The sequence below is a fragment of the Chelonoidis abingdonii genome, chromosome 9, assembly GCF_003597395.2.
Source record: "Chelonoidis abingdonii isolate Lonesome George chromosome 9, CheloAbing_2.0, whole genome shotgun sequence".
In the NCBI taxonomy this organism is placed as follows: domain Eukaryota; kingdom Metazoa; phylum Chordata; order Testudines; family Testudinidae; genus Chelonoidis; species Chelonoidis abingdonii.
This window is the reverse complement of record NC_133777.1, coordinates 57,800,435-57,817,762: the sequence shown is the minus strand read 5'-3', so window position 1 is coordinate 57,817,762 and position 17,328 is coordinate 57,800,435. Positions and strand designations below refer to the sequence as shown.

The 17,328-nt window shown below is 39.7% G+C and overlaps 1 protein-coding gene across 2 annotated transcripts in view; it reads right to left on the bottom strand.

The window, feature by feature from the left end:
• Nucleotides 1-17,328, bottom strand: part of THSD4 (thrombospondin type 1 domain containing 4) — a 610,875-nt gene that overhangs the window by 1,847 nt on the left and 591,700 nt on the right. For both annotated transcript variants that reach the window (XM_075069580.1, XM_032791936.2), the window contains 2 exons: nt 14,907-15,086; nt 807-951 (listed from right to left, as the gene is read on the bottom strand). In XM_075069580.1, coding sequence (XP_074925681.1) covers nt 807-951; nt 14,907-15,086 — 325 coding nt within the window. The remainder of the gene's footprint in view (nt 1-806; nt 952-14,906; nt 15,087-17,328) is intronic.

Below are 17,328 nucleotides of genomic sequence, written 5' to 3'. Positions count from 1 at the left end.
GCACACAATAAAATCATGAGACTTGTCAGTATTAATTTCTTTTAAACAAAACTGTTTCCACACGGAAGAGGAGGAACATTTCTATCAGTCTTACACTACATAATAGCTAATTTTTACAAAAGCTAAATTTGTGAACAAATTTGACCTGAAAGTTGATGCAGAGTAGAATGAGGTTCTAACTACTTAATACATCTTTCTCCCCTTCTCTAGTAATTATAATTAGTAATAAAATGATTCCATAAAAATTATGAAAAAAATCTGACTATATCAAATTAATGCTAACGTGTTACATTTTGGGGCACAGGTCAGTTGCTGGTTTGAACTGGAGTAAATGGAGGATTCTCCGTAACTTGAAGTCTTTAAATCACAATTTGAGGGCTTTAGTAACTCAGCCAGAGGTTATGGGTCTATTACAGGAGTGGGTGGGTGAGGTTCTATTAGGGTGACCAGATGTCCTGATTTTATAGGGACAGTCACGATTTTTGTGTCTTTTTGTTATATAGGCTCCTATTACCCTCCACCCTGTCCTGATTTTTCACATTTGCTGTCTGGTCACCTTAGGTTCTATGGTCTGCAATGTGACTAGGTCAGACTAGATGATCATGATGATCCTTTCTGGCCTTAAAGTCTATGAAAACCTGCTGTACCTTTTTAAAAAGAGAGCCTTATTTTGTTTGAAAACGAACTCCTAAAATTGGAACAGAAAATAAATGCTGAACCCAGAGAGCCTATACAGGATTGTTAAATATTTTCTCCACTAGATGGAGTTCCACAGTCAAAACAGTCAAGTTTTCCTGCCTCCTTACCTATTTCTGGTATACAATCCTGAGTGTTACAAGGTTCTTTTTCTTCTGGTTTAAGCTGTGGATCACACTGGTTACTGGGTGTCAGATCATCTGACAGACATCGTACTTCTCGAACCCGGAATCCTCCTTCACAGGATTTGGAACACTGAAATCAAATGAGTTAAAATTCAGGAAGGTGATAGTTTGTACTAGGAAACCCTCACAGAGGAAGGGGGCTTATAACCTTATCCAAAGCCTCCAGACTTCCTTCCATTGAGTTTAATAGGATTGGGATCCTTAAAATGCTGATTAGAAAGTTATGGAATTCATTCCTGTTAGGGCTCAAGAAAAATCCCTGTCCCCATGATCCCCAGTACAAGTGAGTAGGACAAGGCTCTCTCTAAGAGAAACCACTTCAATTGAAATACTCTCATAGTATCTCCTTCTGGGATACATTTTATGAACCATCCTGTTAGCTGTATAACAGGAAACCAGAAAGATTGTTATAGATGTGAGAGGAATTCAAGCAACAATTTGTAGTGGGGGGAGGGGGAGGAGGTTCCAAAATGATGGAGTGGACCCCCTCCCCCCCCACCCAGCTGCAGTTCTTTCATAACAGTCAGTGTGATAACAATGGGAATGCTGTTTTCCTGTCTGATGAGCAAGGATCATTGTTTTTGCTCACAGATTAGCCTGTACACCATACCAAGTCAACCTCAAAGAAACTGTTGAACAGAAAATGAGTGTCACGCTGTCTGGAGTGGTTCATGACTGTGAAGGCCTAACTCAGGGCAGATTGTCAGAAAACAGAGCAGATGCCCCAAACTGGTGGTGTGTTCTATATTTAGGTTTCACCATGCCAGTGACAAATGTGAACTCCTGGATCACTATACAAATCTTACCACAGAGTCAAAGAAACTCTCCTTTAGACTCTCCAGTCTATCTTGCCACCCAGACAAATGGACTTTGTGATAAAAGGTCATTTAAACCAAAAGTCACACCACATCAGTTTGCTTACAATTCCAAGAGACCAGTCACTTACCCCAGATCAAATGGTACTCTAGATCTTACACCAAAGACAACGCTGGTAGCCAATTCTATAGTGACCTAACTAAAGGTTTATCAGCTAACAAAAGGAAGCAAGAGTTACTGAGAGGTGAAGCAGGTAAAATTTATGTACAGGTGAGTCACAATTTGTAATTCCAAATGGTGCCAGTGATGTAATAAACTGCCAGATTCCCAAAAAACTTTTCTGGGTTCCCAGATTGTCTGTGGGGATCTCCACTTTGCACCTATAACCTTTAGGAGTCCATACAGTCCAGAGATGAAGGATTTTTCCCTGAATCTATACTTATACGTCTTCTCATAGAAAAGAAGCTGACAGGTCACTACCCATGTGGGCTTTTCCTTTGATGATAGAGAGAGAGGAACACATTTTGAGCCTTTGACCTCCAATCATAACAATGACCACCCGCTTCAAAATGAGCACTTTTCTGTTAAAGTTCTTCATTGGCATTCCACAAGGTTTCTTTCTTTCACTTTTGATTGGTTACTTAGTTACAGGGGTTATACAATGTAAATATTTGCTATTACATAATAACAGGATACAGATAAGTGAAAACAATGCAGGTAACATCCCACTAGTTTTCATGAAGTTTAAACACCAATATACTCTTATACATTTAACAATCACTTTGATCTATGCTAATACACAAGTGAATTGGCTTGGGCCTTCAGCAGGAGCTGACACTTGGTCTGCCAGCATTACAGTAGGGAAAAGAGGAAAGGTGGTGGGAGAACTGTGATTCCTTAATCTCCAAATGCACTACACTTTCTCATGACAACTGTAACCAACTCCAATGCTCTTTTGATCAAAACACACAAGATTGTTTTAAAGTAAATGCAGCCTTCAAGAAATACATACGGAATTGATAGCCCAGGAGTCTTTAATTTGCCCTCTGTATACAGAAAATGTTCTGAAAAAACAAAATCTCATGTTCTCTACAGGAGAAAAATATTTATGGATACCATAAACATGCTGCAATGTGAAAATCATGTGCACTGCGCTCAACTGAACTAAACAGTTTTTGTACATAAGAACAAACATGGGTGACAGTGGAAATGAAAAATGAAGGGAGGGAAGATGGTTCAAGGGCAGTCTTGACTACTACTACAGCTCAGGGTCAGATGTAGCAAGTTGCAGTATCAGTGAAAGTCGCAGACCTACTTGCTACATCTCTACCACTCCCTTGGGCTGACCTTAAATCCCCTACACATTCCCATATACCACGCTGGAGGACTGCAGGGGGCCAAGAGTTCTCATCTGTGTTCTCTCCACTTCTTGGACCATCCTACTCAGTGTAATCACTGAGGTGCTGCTTCATTTTGGGAGCCAGAAGGACTTCACTAAAAGGGCCAAGTTCAGTCTGAGTCTAAAGCGAGTGCCATTCAATCGATTGCAACAGAGCTGTACCAGGGTGGACGTGAGCTGAATTTGGCCCTAAGAGAAGTTTAACACTTGAATTACAGATTTACAAGATGGCTTATTACTCTCTCAGCACCTGCTCCTATACTTGCACATACCATTGATAATTGCTGAGAGTTCTGCTCCGGTTCCTGGCAAGTGTACTAAAATCAGACACAGAAACCGCATTTTTGAGTATTCTTGAAAAATCCCTAAGCAGATTAAGTGTTTTAAACAAAGCACCCAGTATTTTCACAAAAGCCTTTAAAAACTCCAATCTTTGATAATGGTTTCTGGAAACTGGGTTAGAAATGTTATGTGAGTGTTATTACCCTCAACTCCTTTGCAAAGAAGAGTGTATTGGGACTGCCATCCCTCTACCATTAAATGAAAAATCTAATCAGACAACTGTCAAAATAGGCACAAAGGCTGTACTGATAAATGGTAAGGAGCCAAGCCTCATCTATCTATTGTAATGGATAAACTCTGCTTTCAACCCTAGGGCACGATTCTTCACTCCATTTAAAAAAAAAACAAAACTTAAATTAGATCAAACTTGATTATGAGATGAACATTGACGTAGAATAATAGCAGTGTGAGTTCCATGGCTTAGAATAGAAATTCACAGCACATCCATCAATTTTTGTCCATTTACAGCAACCATGTGCCTGCAATACTGTTAAAACACTGCTAAGTGCAGTGTCAACGAGATTTCCTTCCAACAGTAGTTTCTTAAATGAAGAGACTTGTCTATGCTTTGCTTTGCATAAAGGCCTAGGTTCCTGAACATGTGAATATACCAATTTTCATTAAATTAGCATTTAGAGTCTTAAATAATACTGTACTATGCATTGAGGTAAGAATTGCATGTCCTGAGGCTACTAGTGGTTAGCTTTGCCACCCAAAAAGAAACAAAAAGCCAACATAGGATAATAGCTGATGAGAAACCTCTAATAAAATGTATTTTTCTTGAGGTATTAAACTAGAAGCATTAACAAAAGGAGAAAGCCATCGGAGAGGAAAATACTCTCTTATTGTACTTTATCAATGTACCATAAAATAATAACGTGGTTTTTACCTTCAAATTTCTTACAAGCCATCACTACCTACCTTGTCTTACTAAGGGTACGTCTACACCGCAATTAAAAACCCACAGCTGGCTCATGCCAGCTGACTTGGGCTTGTGGGGCTCAGGCTAACCGGCTGTTTAACTGCTCTGTAGACATTTGGGCTTGGGCTGGAGCCCAGGCACTAGGATCCTGCGAGGTGGGAGGCATGAATGTTTACATCACAATTAAATAGCCCTGCAGCCTGAACCATGCCAGCTTGAGTCAGCTGGCATGGGCCAGGAGCAGGTGTCTAACTGCAGTGTAGACATATGCCCTAGAACTGCAAAAGTTTCCTCCCCCCCATCTCCTCCTCCTCACCCCCAGTATTTCATGTAAATTTCGTGCTCATAAAAGGTATCAGCCTATCTAATCCCTGTAGGAATGGGTGCCCATCCAAAAGGAACATTAGCAGCCATTCCACAACAAAAAATAAGGACTGGGAAGGTTACTAAAGAACAGAGGTCAATAAGTGAGCAGGGACAAAAAATGGAAAAGAACAGGAAGGGGAGTCCAGGTCACAGACTTAAACCATGGGAACCAAAAGGGGACACGGAGCAAAAAACCCAGACAACACCCACTGTTCTGAAAAAGAATCTAGGGAATCAATGGAGGCAACCATAGCAAGTGTCTGTTTGCCTGTTTTGGAGGCTGAAGTCTTTTTATAGAGACAAGAGGTACATTAAATGGGGCAATACTACAAGCTCCCCAACTCTGTCCAGTCCACGTGCTGAAGACTCTTATTTCAGTCTATTTAGTCTTTGGTCTCTCTCGAGATTGCCAGAAAGGTGGGAATGAGTATTAACTATGCTGATAGTCTTTGTGATGCAGACACTTGTCCAGTAGGGAAATGACTTCACACAAGTCACCAAATAGCCATCGTTAGCTAATAGCTGTCAATCACCCACAAACAAGACTGGATTTGAACTGGTGTCCTAGATGTTGAAGATTCTATTAACCTGTGAACCACCTGGTTCCCCTGAAAAGTTGAACTCAAGCCCAGCGCAGATTTTGAAATGTGGTGCATGATGCAGTTCAAAAGTATGTGCACAACAGACTTTGTGTAAGGCTACTTCCAGTTCTATGCTATTCAGGTTCTTACACCATCCACCTCACAATATCATCTGAGAGCCTCTCTTCCCCAAAAGCTAGTTCATTAATTCTTCACTCACAATCTTGAATGTGGCCGTTCAGTAAATGCTTTTGAAACCTACAGTAGGTACATTATGTAACATTCAGCACTTTCACTGCAGACACACACTGGCAATTCACACCATCCACCCTGTATCATAACTCCAAATTAATTCTAGGCAAGACCTCCCATTTATACAGTATTGTACTGAACTACTTTGTAAAGTACTTGGAGATATATTGATAAAAGACCCAATATAAGAGCTAGGCATTATATCATCATCACCGTCTGCTGAAATTTGGTGATCCTGAGGTATGAAGTGAGGTCAGAGTGGTGTGTCCCCTACTCTTGGTTAAGTGGAAATTCATGAGACATTCTCAGCTGTGACAAAGTTCCTCCTCTACCTTGGTGGGTCCTGCACTTCCTGGCAGATTTGCTCACCTCAGTGATCTTCCCCACAGTCTGGGTCAACTCCTCCTGTGTCTGATCAGGAGTTGGGAGGTTTGGGGGGAACCCAGGCCCGCCCTCTACTCCGGGTTCCAGCCCAGGGCCCTGTGGATCGCAGCTGTCTATAGTGCCTCCTGTAACAGCTGCATGACAGCTACAACTCCCTGGGCTACTTCCCCATGGCCTCCTCCAAACACCTTCTTTATCCTCACCACAGGACCTTCCTCCTGGTGTCTGATAATGCTTGTCCTCCTCAATCCTCCAGCAGTACACTCTCTCACTCTCAGCTCCTTGCCTTCTTGCTCCCAGCTCCTCACACACGCTCCTTCTCCTCTGGCTCCTCCCTGCCTGACTGGAGTGAGCTTCTTTTTAAACCCAGGTGCCCTGATTAGCCTGCCTTGATTGGCTGCAGGTGTTCTAATTAAAGTAGCTATCTCCACTGCCTTCTAGAAAGGTCTTAATTGGCTCCAGGTGCCTTGATTAACCTGGAGCAACTGCCATTTGGTTAAGAGGGTCCTAGGGATTTTTTTTAGCCTGGGGCTAACATACCTGTTTCTCAGTACTTTACTGTAGCCATCTGGCCTTGCCCCATCACTCAGCCTATGGTGAAAGGTTACCAAATTTTTCAGTGCAGAGTAGTGAGATTTATTGTTCACTGTCTGTTATCAAACTAGACATGCTGCAAAGCTCGCGTATTCTTTCAGGCTTTACATATGGATAGGGTTGAACAATTTGGCGTGTCAGAAGGTGGGATGTTGTATGTGCTGGGGTCTTAATTGGGGAGTTTTGGTGCTAAGATTTTTTGCATAAAACATATTAACTAATTTGTTGTATTTTTAACAGTTGCATGGGTATCCTTTGGGTGGTACAGCTTCACAGTGCTTCCTAATCACTGCTTTGCCTAAATGGTACAATCTAGACCTTATTACATTTTTTTTTAAGTGTTCCCTTATTAAATCTTACTAAGTCACTAATGCTTTCCTCCCAAAATGTTAGGATTCCAGGCTAATCTCATAGTTCTTTGGAAATAATGTTATTCAATTTCCCACATCTAGGTCTTTCAGGAAAGCAAGTCATATCAGTTAATCTTTCACTAACAGCTTTCCTCATTTCCTTTAACACTTGTAGAGGACAGTGATCTGACTCTGATGCTTTGTCTGCCATAAAATCATTTCCATTTCTTTTCACCCATTCTCTGACTCCTGTCAGGAAATCTAATCCTGGGGTTTGTTTACATTTTTGTCATCCTTAGCCCAACTCATATTTCTACTTAAAAAAACAATAACAGATAAATGTCTATTTTTCCTACTTTACATTCTCCACCAATTTTACAGTTTGGTAGAAACTTTCTCTGTAATTTTATATTCTGTATTATTTTTTGGGCTCCTTTAATTACTCTTCTTATTCCCTTCTGCTTACTTTTATATATCTCACCATTCTCTTCATTACCACACAGTTTATATTTTAGATACTTTAAAAGCCTCCTGCCTATTGTTTACACTGCTCTAGTCTTTACATCACTATTGAACCACATTGGCCTCTGTTGTTCTTTTCCCTTCGTGCACATTTAACCAGGAAGAATTCCAATTTAATTTTCTTCAGCTATATCCTGCACTTCCTGCAGCCGTATAGGCTTGCTATACATTACCAACTTCTAATCACAGCTCCTCAAGGCAATTTATGTATTCCATCAAAATCAGCTCTCCAGAAGCCACAGATTTTTGTACCTGCAGCTATGGGATTTTCAAGGCCAATTACATTGAGTTACATCCTTAAATCCAGATTCAAGCAAAGTCCCTATTGACTCCAGGAGTTTTGTCTGAATGAGTTCTTCAGGATTTTGTCCACTTTGACCAGTATGATCCTCAGTGCTCCCAAGCTTCACATTTATGCAATTAACCTTGGCTCACTTTTAAGGATTAGAATTGAAATAACCCCAGACTACACAGGCTGTTTTCCCCATCTTTTTTTGGCATAACTATTTCGCTTGCCACCATTACAAAAATAGCTGTTACCATCATAACACCAGTCATTGTCACCAAAAGATTTTACATAATGATGTGCCTTCCTGTGAAAATCAGTCAGTCATTTTAAACCTGCCATCTAAACTGCTAGTACCACAGCCACGTATATCATATCACCCCCATTATTATACTATCTGAGTGCCTCTCAGTCTTTAATGTATTTATTTTCACAATACCCCTGTGATGTAGAGAAGTACCCCTAGTTTGCAGATGGGGAACTGAGTCACAGAGACACAAATAACTTGCCTAGGGTTCATAGGAAGTCTGTGGCAGAGCAGGGATATGAATCTGAGTCTCTCAAACTCCATAATAGAGCCCTAAACACTGGTTGATCCTTCCCTCCTGCTCTAAGTGATACTAATTGCATAAAGATATTTTAGCTCCCTCTTTAGATCTCATAATAATAAACTGCACACTTCCCTTACTACCAGTAACTATATCAGAGAAAAAATCATAATGTACTTTTTGTAAAAAGCCAGAGTATTCAACTAGGATTCGTATTTGTGCCCCCACAATGTTGTAGACACAGCCATTGAGTCGCTCCATATCTTTTGGGTTTGCAAAGGTAGAATTTGTTAACACATGCAAATACAATCTGTACACACAGATTCTGTCTTTTTGTGGGTGCAAATGACTGTGTCCACTAGCTTGCGGGAATGCATTTAAAGGTTGTTTTCGAAAACTTGGGCCACATGGTTTATTAATGCATATTCACTTTGGCCAAAATTGGCTGCCAGCAACATCAACAGAAATCTGAAGAAATTCCACTGACATAAAATAACAGCAGGAATAATACTTGAATCTCATATAGTGCTTTTCATCAGAACATCTGAAAGCACCTCAGTTGATAATTTGTTTAACCTCAGCCTTATGAGGTAGGAAAATATCATTAGCCTCATTTTACACATGGGAAACTGAGGCACAGAGAGGTTAAGCAGCTTGACCAAAGTCATACAGGAAGTTTGTGGCAGAGCACAGACCTGAACCTAGGTCTCATTTTAGATTGACTTCTGCTGAGTTACTCTGGATTTATGTTGATTTTATTGAGAGCCAAACATGCATTTTTGTTTTCAGAGAAGCACCCCTGAAACAATTACAGGGAGAAATCTGGATTCTGCTCAGCTGCTTTGTTTTATTTTGTTTCCGCCTCTGAAAGAAAGTGGCTAAAGTGTTCCCCCTTCTTTTCTGCTTTCCTTTGATGCCCTAAGTGTGGCCAGATAAATGAGCAATGCAAGCAAGAGGACAAACAAAAAGCAATTTCTATCCTTAATGTCATGTGGGAAAAAAATGTCAGGAGGGATTTAGAATCATATTACTTTCAAAGGCGCTTGACTAAACGTTTGCTGAAGGAAAATCAAAATGAGGGATCTGTGGGCTCTCCACACAGAGAACTGTCATTTTGGATTTGATTTAAAGCCACGGAAAGGAGTGAACTACAGCATTTAATAAGATGTTATCTAAGTGCTTGTCAAACACATTATATGTCCTTCTGAGGAAACACTGGAGTTTTGGGTTTTCATTTTCAGACAAATGTTGATTTTTCTCATCATAATTATAATAAGCTACTTCGTCAAAGATGAGCTATGTTGGGAAGATATATGAAATCAAAGTCACTTGTGGCACTGGTGCACATCAGCTGGCCTGCTTCCTTTGAAAAATGTTGATACATGGCACTCTCTGCACAGTAAGCTCTACTCTCAGTGATGTTCCAACTGTTGTAGACTGTTTTAAGGTAAATATCAGATTGCTTTGGGAACTGGAGCACATCCATCATTCTTTAGTGTCCCTTAATTTTAAATAAAGCCATAATCCTGGAAAGCAGAACTTCTTAATGCTCTGGGTAATATAATTAAGGGGTGAAACCACTTAGTAACAGAAAAAATACATCATTTGCAATAATTATACTCAGATATAATGGGCCAAATTCATATCTGGTGTAAGCAGGCCCTATAGCTTTATATTCTGTCTTATCTGTTCACTGAAGGACTGAGAAGATAGTTGGAGTTTTCACGTTTGATTTTGATCATTTACATTCATTTCCCTGGAATGGACCTCCAATAAAAGCCCACTCAGGCATCCCAGGCTTAACACAGATGCTAAGGACAGTTCATTGGTATTGCTCATCACCCAGCGGTCAACTGAAACATGATATATACAAAGAACTGGGGGATAATTCAAGATGCATGATTAATTAATAGAATATTATTAGTTCCAGCTGTAAAAACATTTCCATTTTTGCAGAACTAATTTTCCAAGTACAGCATGTATCAGCTGTTTAATATTCTCCAATGCTAAATACTTAATAGTCATTTTTCAGTGCAGACTTAGTGGCAAGAAAAACATCTTTACCAGATTTAATTTTACATTCATGTTGATTTCGTGGATTATTCAGAAACATACATGCTAAGAAAGGAAGGAAAGAAAAAGTGCTACCTTTTGATCTACAGTGAAATAACTAGTGGAAAGTCACTACAGGTACCATCCTGAAACATCGCCAGGATGCAAGGTTTCTCCCTTTTTTTCCCACATATCCAGTGATAGTCAGGGATTACTGGTCTGTGTGTAAAAAATGTTTAGACAGAAAATGCCCTCTCTCTCTTTTATTAGATGTGGTCAGCTGGGAATCTCATTAAGAAAAACAAGCAGACAAAAGAAAACAAAATGCTCCAAACACTTGGAAAGATATAGAATTTGATACCTTCCAACAACCTTATAAACAGCTAATTTCTATTTATTCTGACAAGCAGCATCTTCTTTACTGATATTATTCCTGCAGGTAGTATTACTTTTTCCTAACATGGTGTAGTTTTTCGGGAACATTGGTTTCATGAATGTTAGCTCTCTTTACATTTTGTGGGCCAAATCTTCAACTGGGGTAAATCAATATAGCTTCTCTGAGGTCAATGTGTCTATGCCAAGTTATATCAGTTTAGAGGGCAGCCTTCTTTTGTGTTAGTTGCATAGAAAACTGGAATTGTATTCAAATTATATCCAAAACTAGAAAATAAGTTGCAACACTTCCCAAATGCTTTTTGAGAGAGCTCTGGTGCTGGGGAGGGATAGCTCAGTGGTTTGAGCATTGGCCTGCTAAACGCAGTGTTGTGAGCTCAATCCTTGAGGGGGCAATTTGGGGCAAAAATCTGCCTGGGGATTGGCTCTGCTTTGAGCACAGGGTTGGACGAGATGACCTACTGAGGTCCCTTCCAACCCTGATATTCTATAGTGATGTTATTTATTATTTGTACAGTGCCTCAAATTGGGATAGGCACTTTGCAGAAAAAAAATAAAGACGTAGTATGGAAGAAGTTCAAAATAAGTAATCAGATCATGCCAACACTGACTAATGAATACAGTTACTACTAGTAGGGGAACTGCAGTGATTGCAATGGAAACGTTCATAGTTGTGAGCACTACACTTGTAGTTATTTTTTACAATACTGGACCGTACTACTGGAATTATTACATACATGGATGGATGAGAAAAACAATTGCACAGATGAGGCAAGACAAAATTACAATATGAAGATCACATGTTTACTTAGCTATGGTATGTGCACACCTTGAAGGTTCCATTCAAGTTCTTTTTTATCTTAAAATAATTCCATAAATAATCTCAATAAAAACTGGTAAATTAACTCCAGTGGGCTGCAGCATGTGTTTGCTATCAATTCTACCAGTAGCTGAGTGGTTTAGATCCTAATCTCCAAAAGCTTTTAAACCCTTTCCAAATCACTCTTGCCCTGGTGGTGCCCTTCTTTCCTGTATCATTCATACCCAGCAGCAAATGTAAAGCTACAATACTGCTTACAAACATCCTCACAGCAAGTCTCACTCAGCTCAACAGTAATGACATGTTCTTCTCTCAGTGGGGAATTTCCCTGATATATCCTGAACATTCCAGAACATTTAGAGACCACTGCATTGCACATTGGGCAGACAGTGTGGGAAAGGAGCACACACATTGCTCTGCAATTTTTCCTGGGAAGCAAGAAATCGTATTAGGCACTTCTTGAGCTGGGTCTCCGAAATTTCTAGTCATTGTACAAGTGACAGTGCAAATTCATTACATGATGAAAATAAGGGAAATTGACCATAATAAGAGTCTAACTAGTACCCGTTAAGGTAAATAGGAAGATTTGCTAGATCATGCCATGATAAACCCAACAATATCAGAAAAGCTTATTACCCATAATTAGTAAGGTTAATTTATTAAGCCTATTGATAAGTTTATAGTATACAACCTAAACAAATGAAAGAACATTAAATGATATGGACCTGATCTTAAAAGATGGAGATTCCACAGTGATAGACATGAAAAAAGGGTCTGAAGGCTTGTCTACATAGATAAATTAATCTGGATTAAGATAGGTTATAGATTTAAAATGGCATAGCTATTACTGATTAACTCCCTGTGTGAGCACTCTTATCCCAGAATAAGAATGCCTTAATCCAAATTAGTTTGATCCACTTGAATCAAGATAATTCAGATTAAAGTACTTTTATTCCAGAATAAAAGCATCCAGACAGGAAATTAATCAGGAATAACTATTGCAGAATACCTTCCTGGGTAGCCAAACCCTGAATAGAAATCTCTACTCCCTTTTAATTTAAAATTAGATTTGCTGGTGTTCAGCTTCTTGAAGGGTTACACCATATATCATGAATAAATATTGCCCCAGGATCATTTTAAATTCACAGTCACAAAGGGATATTCTTTAGGGGAAAAAACTAACACAAGTCAGCCTCACGGACCCTTGATTGTACTAAATTGCAACTGAAAACTAATTTAATCAATTTTACTGCAATTGTTTTCTGTCGTAGAAACGTCGGGAAAAAATGCCATCAAAAAGCAACTGGAAGAATGGTAGTTTTCTGATAAGCAGTTGCAGAAGGGAGCATTGTTGCATTATTGATTAAAATGGGCAGCTACAACCACAATCACACACCACAGAACCACCATATTGTGACTGATGGCTGTGCTGCTGCAAAGCTGTGGTAAGATCTCTAACCTAGTGTTATAGAAAAATCACTGACATTAATATCTGTTAAATAAGTTCCTTTCTACATCACTTTAAAATCGGTGTCTATAAGAATTTAAAGTTGAGTTATTTCTGATTTCTCAATTTAGCCAGAAGTATTTTTCTAGCTATTTCTTAGGAATCAAATGCCGGTTCCACTGTGGAATGGACTGACCATTTCATAAAACTTCTCAGGCATTTTAATTCACAGATTTACCAGTCACGCAAAGCTGACTATTCTCTGCAGAGCCTTCTCCATTCTTCCAGTTTAATGACACAGTGCTGAGGACAGGGGCTCACTGTTCATTTGGAGGACAACAGAAAGCCAGATTGCTGTCTCTCGGTTAAACAGGCAATCTGGGGTCCTTGCACAGCCCAAGTGTCCCCTCCTCTCCAGCCCACACACTCTAGCCCAGGGGTAGGCAACCTATGGCATGTGTGCCGAAGGCGGCACACGAGCTGATTTTCAGTGGCACTCACACTGCCTGGGTCCTGGCCACCGGTCTGGGGGCCTCTGCATTTTAATTTAATTTTAAATGAAGCTTCTTAAACATTTTAAAAACCTTATTTAATTTACATACAACAATAGTTTAGTTATATATTATAGATTTATAGAAAGAGACCTCTTAAAAATGTTAAAATGTATTACTGGCACGCAAAACCTTAAATTAGAGTGAATAAATGAAGACTTGGCACACCACTTCTGAAAGGCTGTCGACCCCTGCTCTAGCCCTATACCAACTTGGATTCTCACTCATAAGTACCCTCACCCTCACCTCATAAGGACTCACCAATTCTTCTTCGGACAGGCTGAGCCTATGTACTGCCCAGACCACAGTTCCCTCTATTCAGGCAGGCTGGGGTCTACCCTAGAGAAGGAAAGACTCAGCCTTCACTTTTCCATACACAGGACTATGTCTGGAGCGTTACCTCTGCCTAGAGCACCCCCGGTAGAGTCAAGACCCAGGTGACAGCAACAAGGACCCCCCAAGCCCAGAGTTCTCTTCTGGGATGGTATTGGTTGGACCCCTCAAAGCAGTGGATTTCAGAGCTAACAATTAAAATGAATGTGACAGTCCAAGCTATTTTTTCAGGCTGTCCAGACTCAGGCAGAATCACTGTATTGCTTACAACTGAGTTTTCACAATCATGACAATTTTTTAAAATATAAAATTTAAATTCTGAAGTAGTCACATGAGTCCAGGAGCATGGCCCTAAGCAATGGGCCTACAGTACCATGGATAATACTACTGACCTTGAAGTGAAACTTTATCTTTGTACATGAATTATATTATAAATTAAACATGCTGTGTCAGTGTTGCAAAGCAGCTGGAAATCTTCCCTACAGGGCAGCCGAAGAGTCTCCCAACAGAAAGGAATCTGGCTTGACTCCATAGCATTTAAGATGTGTACATTCTCTTTTATCTGATTAACTAAATGCCACATTAGTTTACCCTCACTGCAGCTGAGGAGATCTAGGAGTGTGGAGGAAGTGCTACACCATTTTTCTGCTCCCTTGATCATGGACAAGCTGGGGGCCATAAGCGGCAAAAAGACTGCTCTAAATTATGTTGTCTGCAGTGGTCCCATAGGGACAAGGATCAGGTGAAACAGCATGAGCTCCATTCTTCCTCAGCATGCTCCCTATATGGAAGGGGACATGGGTGATGCAGAGGCAGCCGCACAACCTGGGGATTCCTTTCTCTTAGTGGACTCCTTGGCTGTCCCTGTAGGGAAGATTTCAGCTGCTTTGCCCCCAGAGACAGCACAAAGCAGGTTTTATTTACAATATAATTCATGTGCAGAGAATATGAAGTCTCATTTCAAGGTCAATATTATTCCCCATGTGATGCTTTTCATATAAATACAAAGGAGATGGTCAGAGACGCACCAATCTGGCTTGAATATAGAAAACGAAAAAAGGACTTACTGTGCTCCACTCTGTATTAAACCACTTAGCCCCACAGGGTTTGAGGTAGCAGGGCTGCTGGCTGGGAGGTCTTTCCAAAAATGAACATTCATAAGGGTTCAACACATCAAAACTGCCTTCCGTTTTTCTAATACAAATGACTTCTCTCTGTTGGGTTCCGCTGCTACATTCAGTTGAACACTGCATCAGGGAACAGAAAGAGTAGTGGATGTCACATAACAGCATATCTCTTATATTCTAGTCACGTACTCTAGCTACTCTCATAAATTAAATATGCATTTTAGACTAGCGTTCTGTGCCACCAGAAGGATAGTCACACTTCATAACTATTAATGTTCTGAAGGAGAAAGCTTTAAAGCTTGGTTTTCTTATGCTCCAAGTCCCTGGATACAAATCTGGACTGCAACATTCTAATGTCTTCTTGTACATCCTTGTTCCCTGCCTCCCCTGAACTGAGGCAGATCTTTTTTCTCATCCCCACCACTGCAGACCTGATTATTCACTCTTTCCTATGCCCTGCCCACAGTCCAACTTTATTTTATGCTAGGAAACTGCAGGTGAAAAGTGGACTTGAAATACTGCTGCCCTGGGAAATATTAGCCATAGCTCTTAACCTTAATTGTGCCCCGAGGCCCTGATTCAGCAATGCACTTCAGCACATGCTTATAATTAAGCTTCTGAGTAGTCCCATAAAAATCAGTGGGACTACTCATATGCTTCATGTTTAGCCTGTGTTTAAGTGCTTCACTGGCTCAAGGCTATATAGCTTTTTGTCACGTTTTTGCTGGAGCACAGCAATCAGCTGAGCGCTGTGAAAGAACTTGCAAGTTCTAGGCTTACAGGTTCGTTGTACTGTTCCATATGGCTAGCCAGTAAACAAATGACACACAAGATTTCCATTGTTTATTTATTTATTTGGGTGACAAAGTACATTTTTCAAAACTGTCCATAAGGAAACAGGATTACTTGGTTTAAAAAAATAAATCCTTACACTTGCCGTACTGAAGCAGCTAAAGCTTTGCTTCAAAAGATTACAGAAACAAGTAATATTTTGTCAGCTCAGAAAGCCACCTAATCTAGTTACATATTTTCAGCATTTTACAGGGGCATCAATTACATTAACTTCATTGAAGCCTAGGAAAGAGAAAAGAAAATGAAGTACTTTTTAAAAAGCATGCCTTTCAAACTGTTCGTAAGACATGAGTCTTTATGAAACAATCACATCTTCTTTAAAATCAACATAGTAAAAAAAAATATTTTCCCCCAGTCTTGTTACCCTAAATTAGGGTCAAATTTTCAGAGGTGCTTAAGTGACTTAGGAGCCTAAGTCTCGTTGACTTTCAGATGAGAATTAGGGCTGGTCTACACACAGTTTTTACAATGCTTTAATTATGTCAGTTTAGAAGTTTTATACTAGGACAACTGCATCCTCATTAGGTAGTTGTACCACCTTAATTGTATCCGTTTCTAGACTGGCATAGATAAAGCAACATAAAAACTGCATAGAAAACCCCTTAAGCTCCTGAATGCCTACATCACTTTGAAAACGAGACTTAGAATCCTGTCACTTAGTTCTGAAAAGTTTGCTCCCTGCACTGCAGTACCTACACTGTAGATCACTTGGAAGCAATGGAAGATCCACTACATTTATTCAGCAGGTGATGAAGAAGGGTTATCAGAAATACAGTTGGAGGATTTATTGAAAGCCAACAAAACATTTTTTCCCCAATAAACTTCTAAAAAAAATCACGTTCTGAATGGATTATATCAGGAAACTTGTGTTTCCTGTAGAGGATATGACAGCTGTAACTGTTGATTTGAATTCAGAGAATGAAATTCCAACAAATGTGAACATTACCAAAACCAAACCAAAAAGGATACTCTGACTAAAGCCATGACAACACCATTAGCTTAGTTTCCCAAGCTATGTTAAAAGTAAAGAAGCAAAAGGTGTAAACACAGGATTCTTTATCTTTACATTTCAGAGCTGTTTGATTTCTGTACTTGGTCTCAGCATAGTATATTTACATGGCAATTTCTTTTTCTTACTTACAGGAAGAGGAAGGTCTACCACTGTCTTGAGAACTATTGCACACTTTTTATCACAAGGATTGATTTTGCTCATAAAGTAAACTTTATAGGAAACTTAGGTTAAACGCTGAGACAACACAGTTTAACTAAACTAAAATATCGGTCCATGATATTAAACTGAAATAAGTTGGAGGCTTTCCACTCTAAAGAAACATTTTGTTATGTTTGAGCATGGCTGGTATTAAAGTTCGTAATGTGATAACGTATAACTTGAACCAGGCCAGTATGGGATACAAATTTCTGTGAGGCTCTGTGAAAAGGAACATTGAGGATAAACGCTGAGAACACTATATTTATTCATTAGGTTTTAGGAGCCAATTTAGCTTATGGC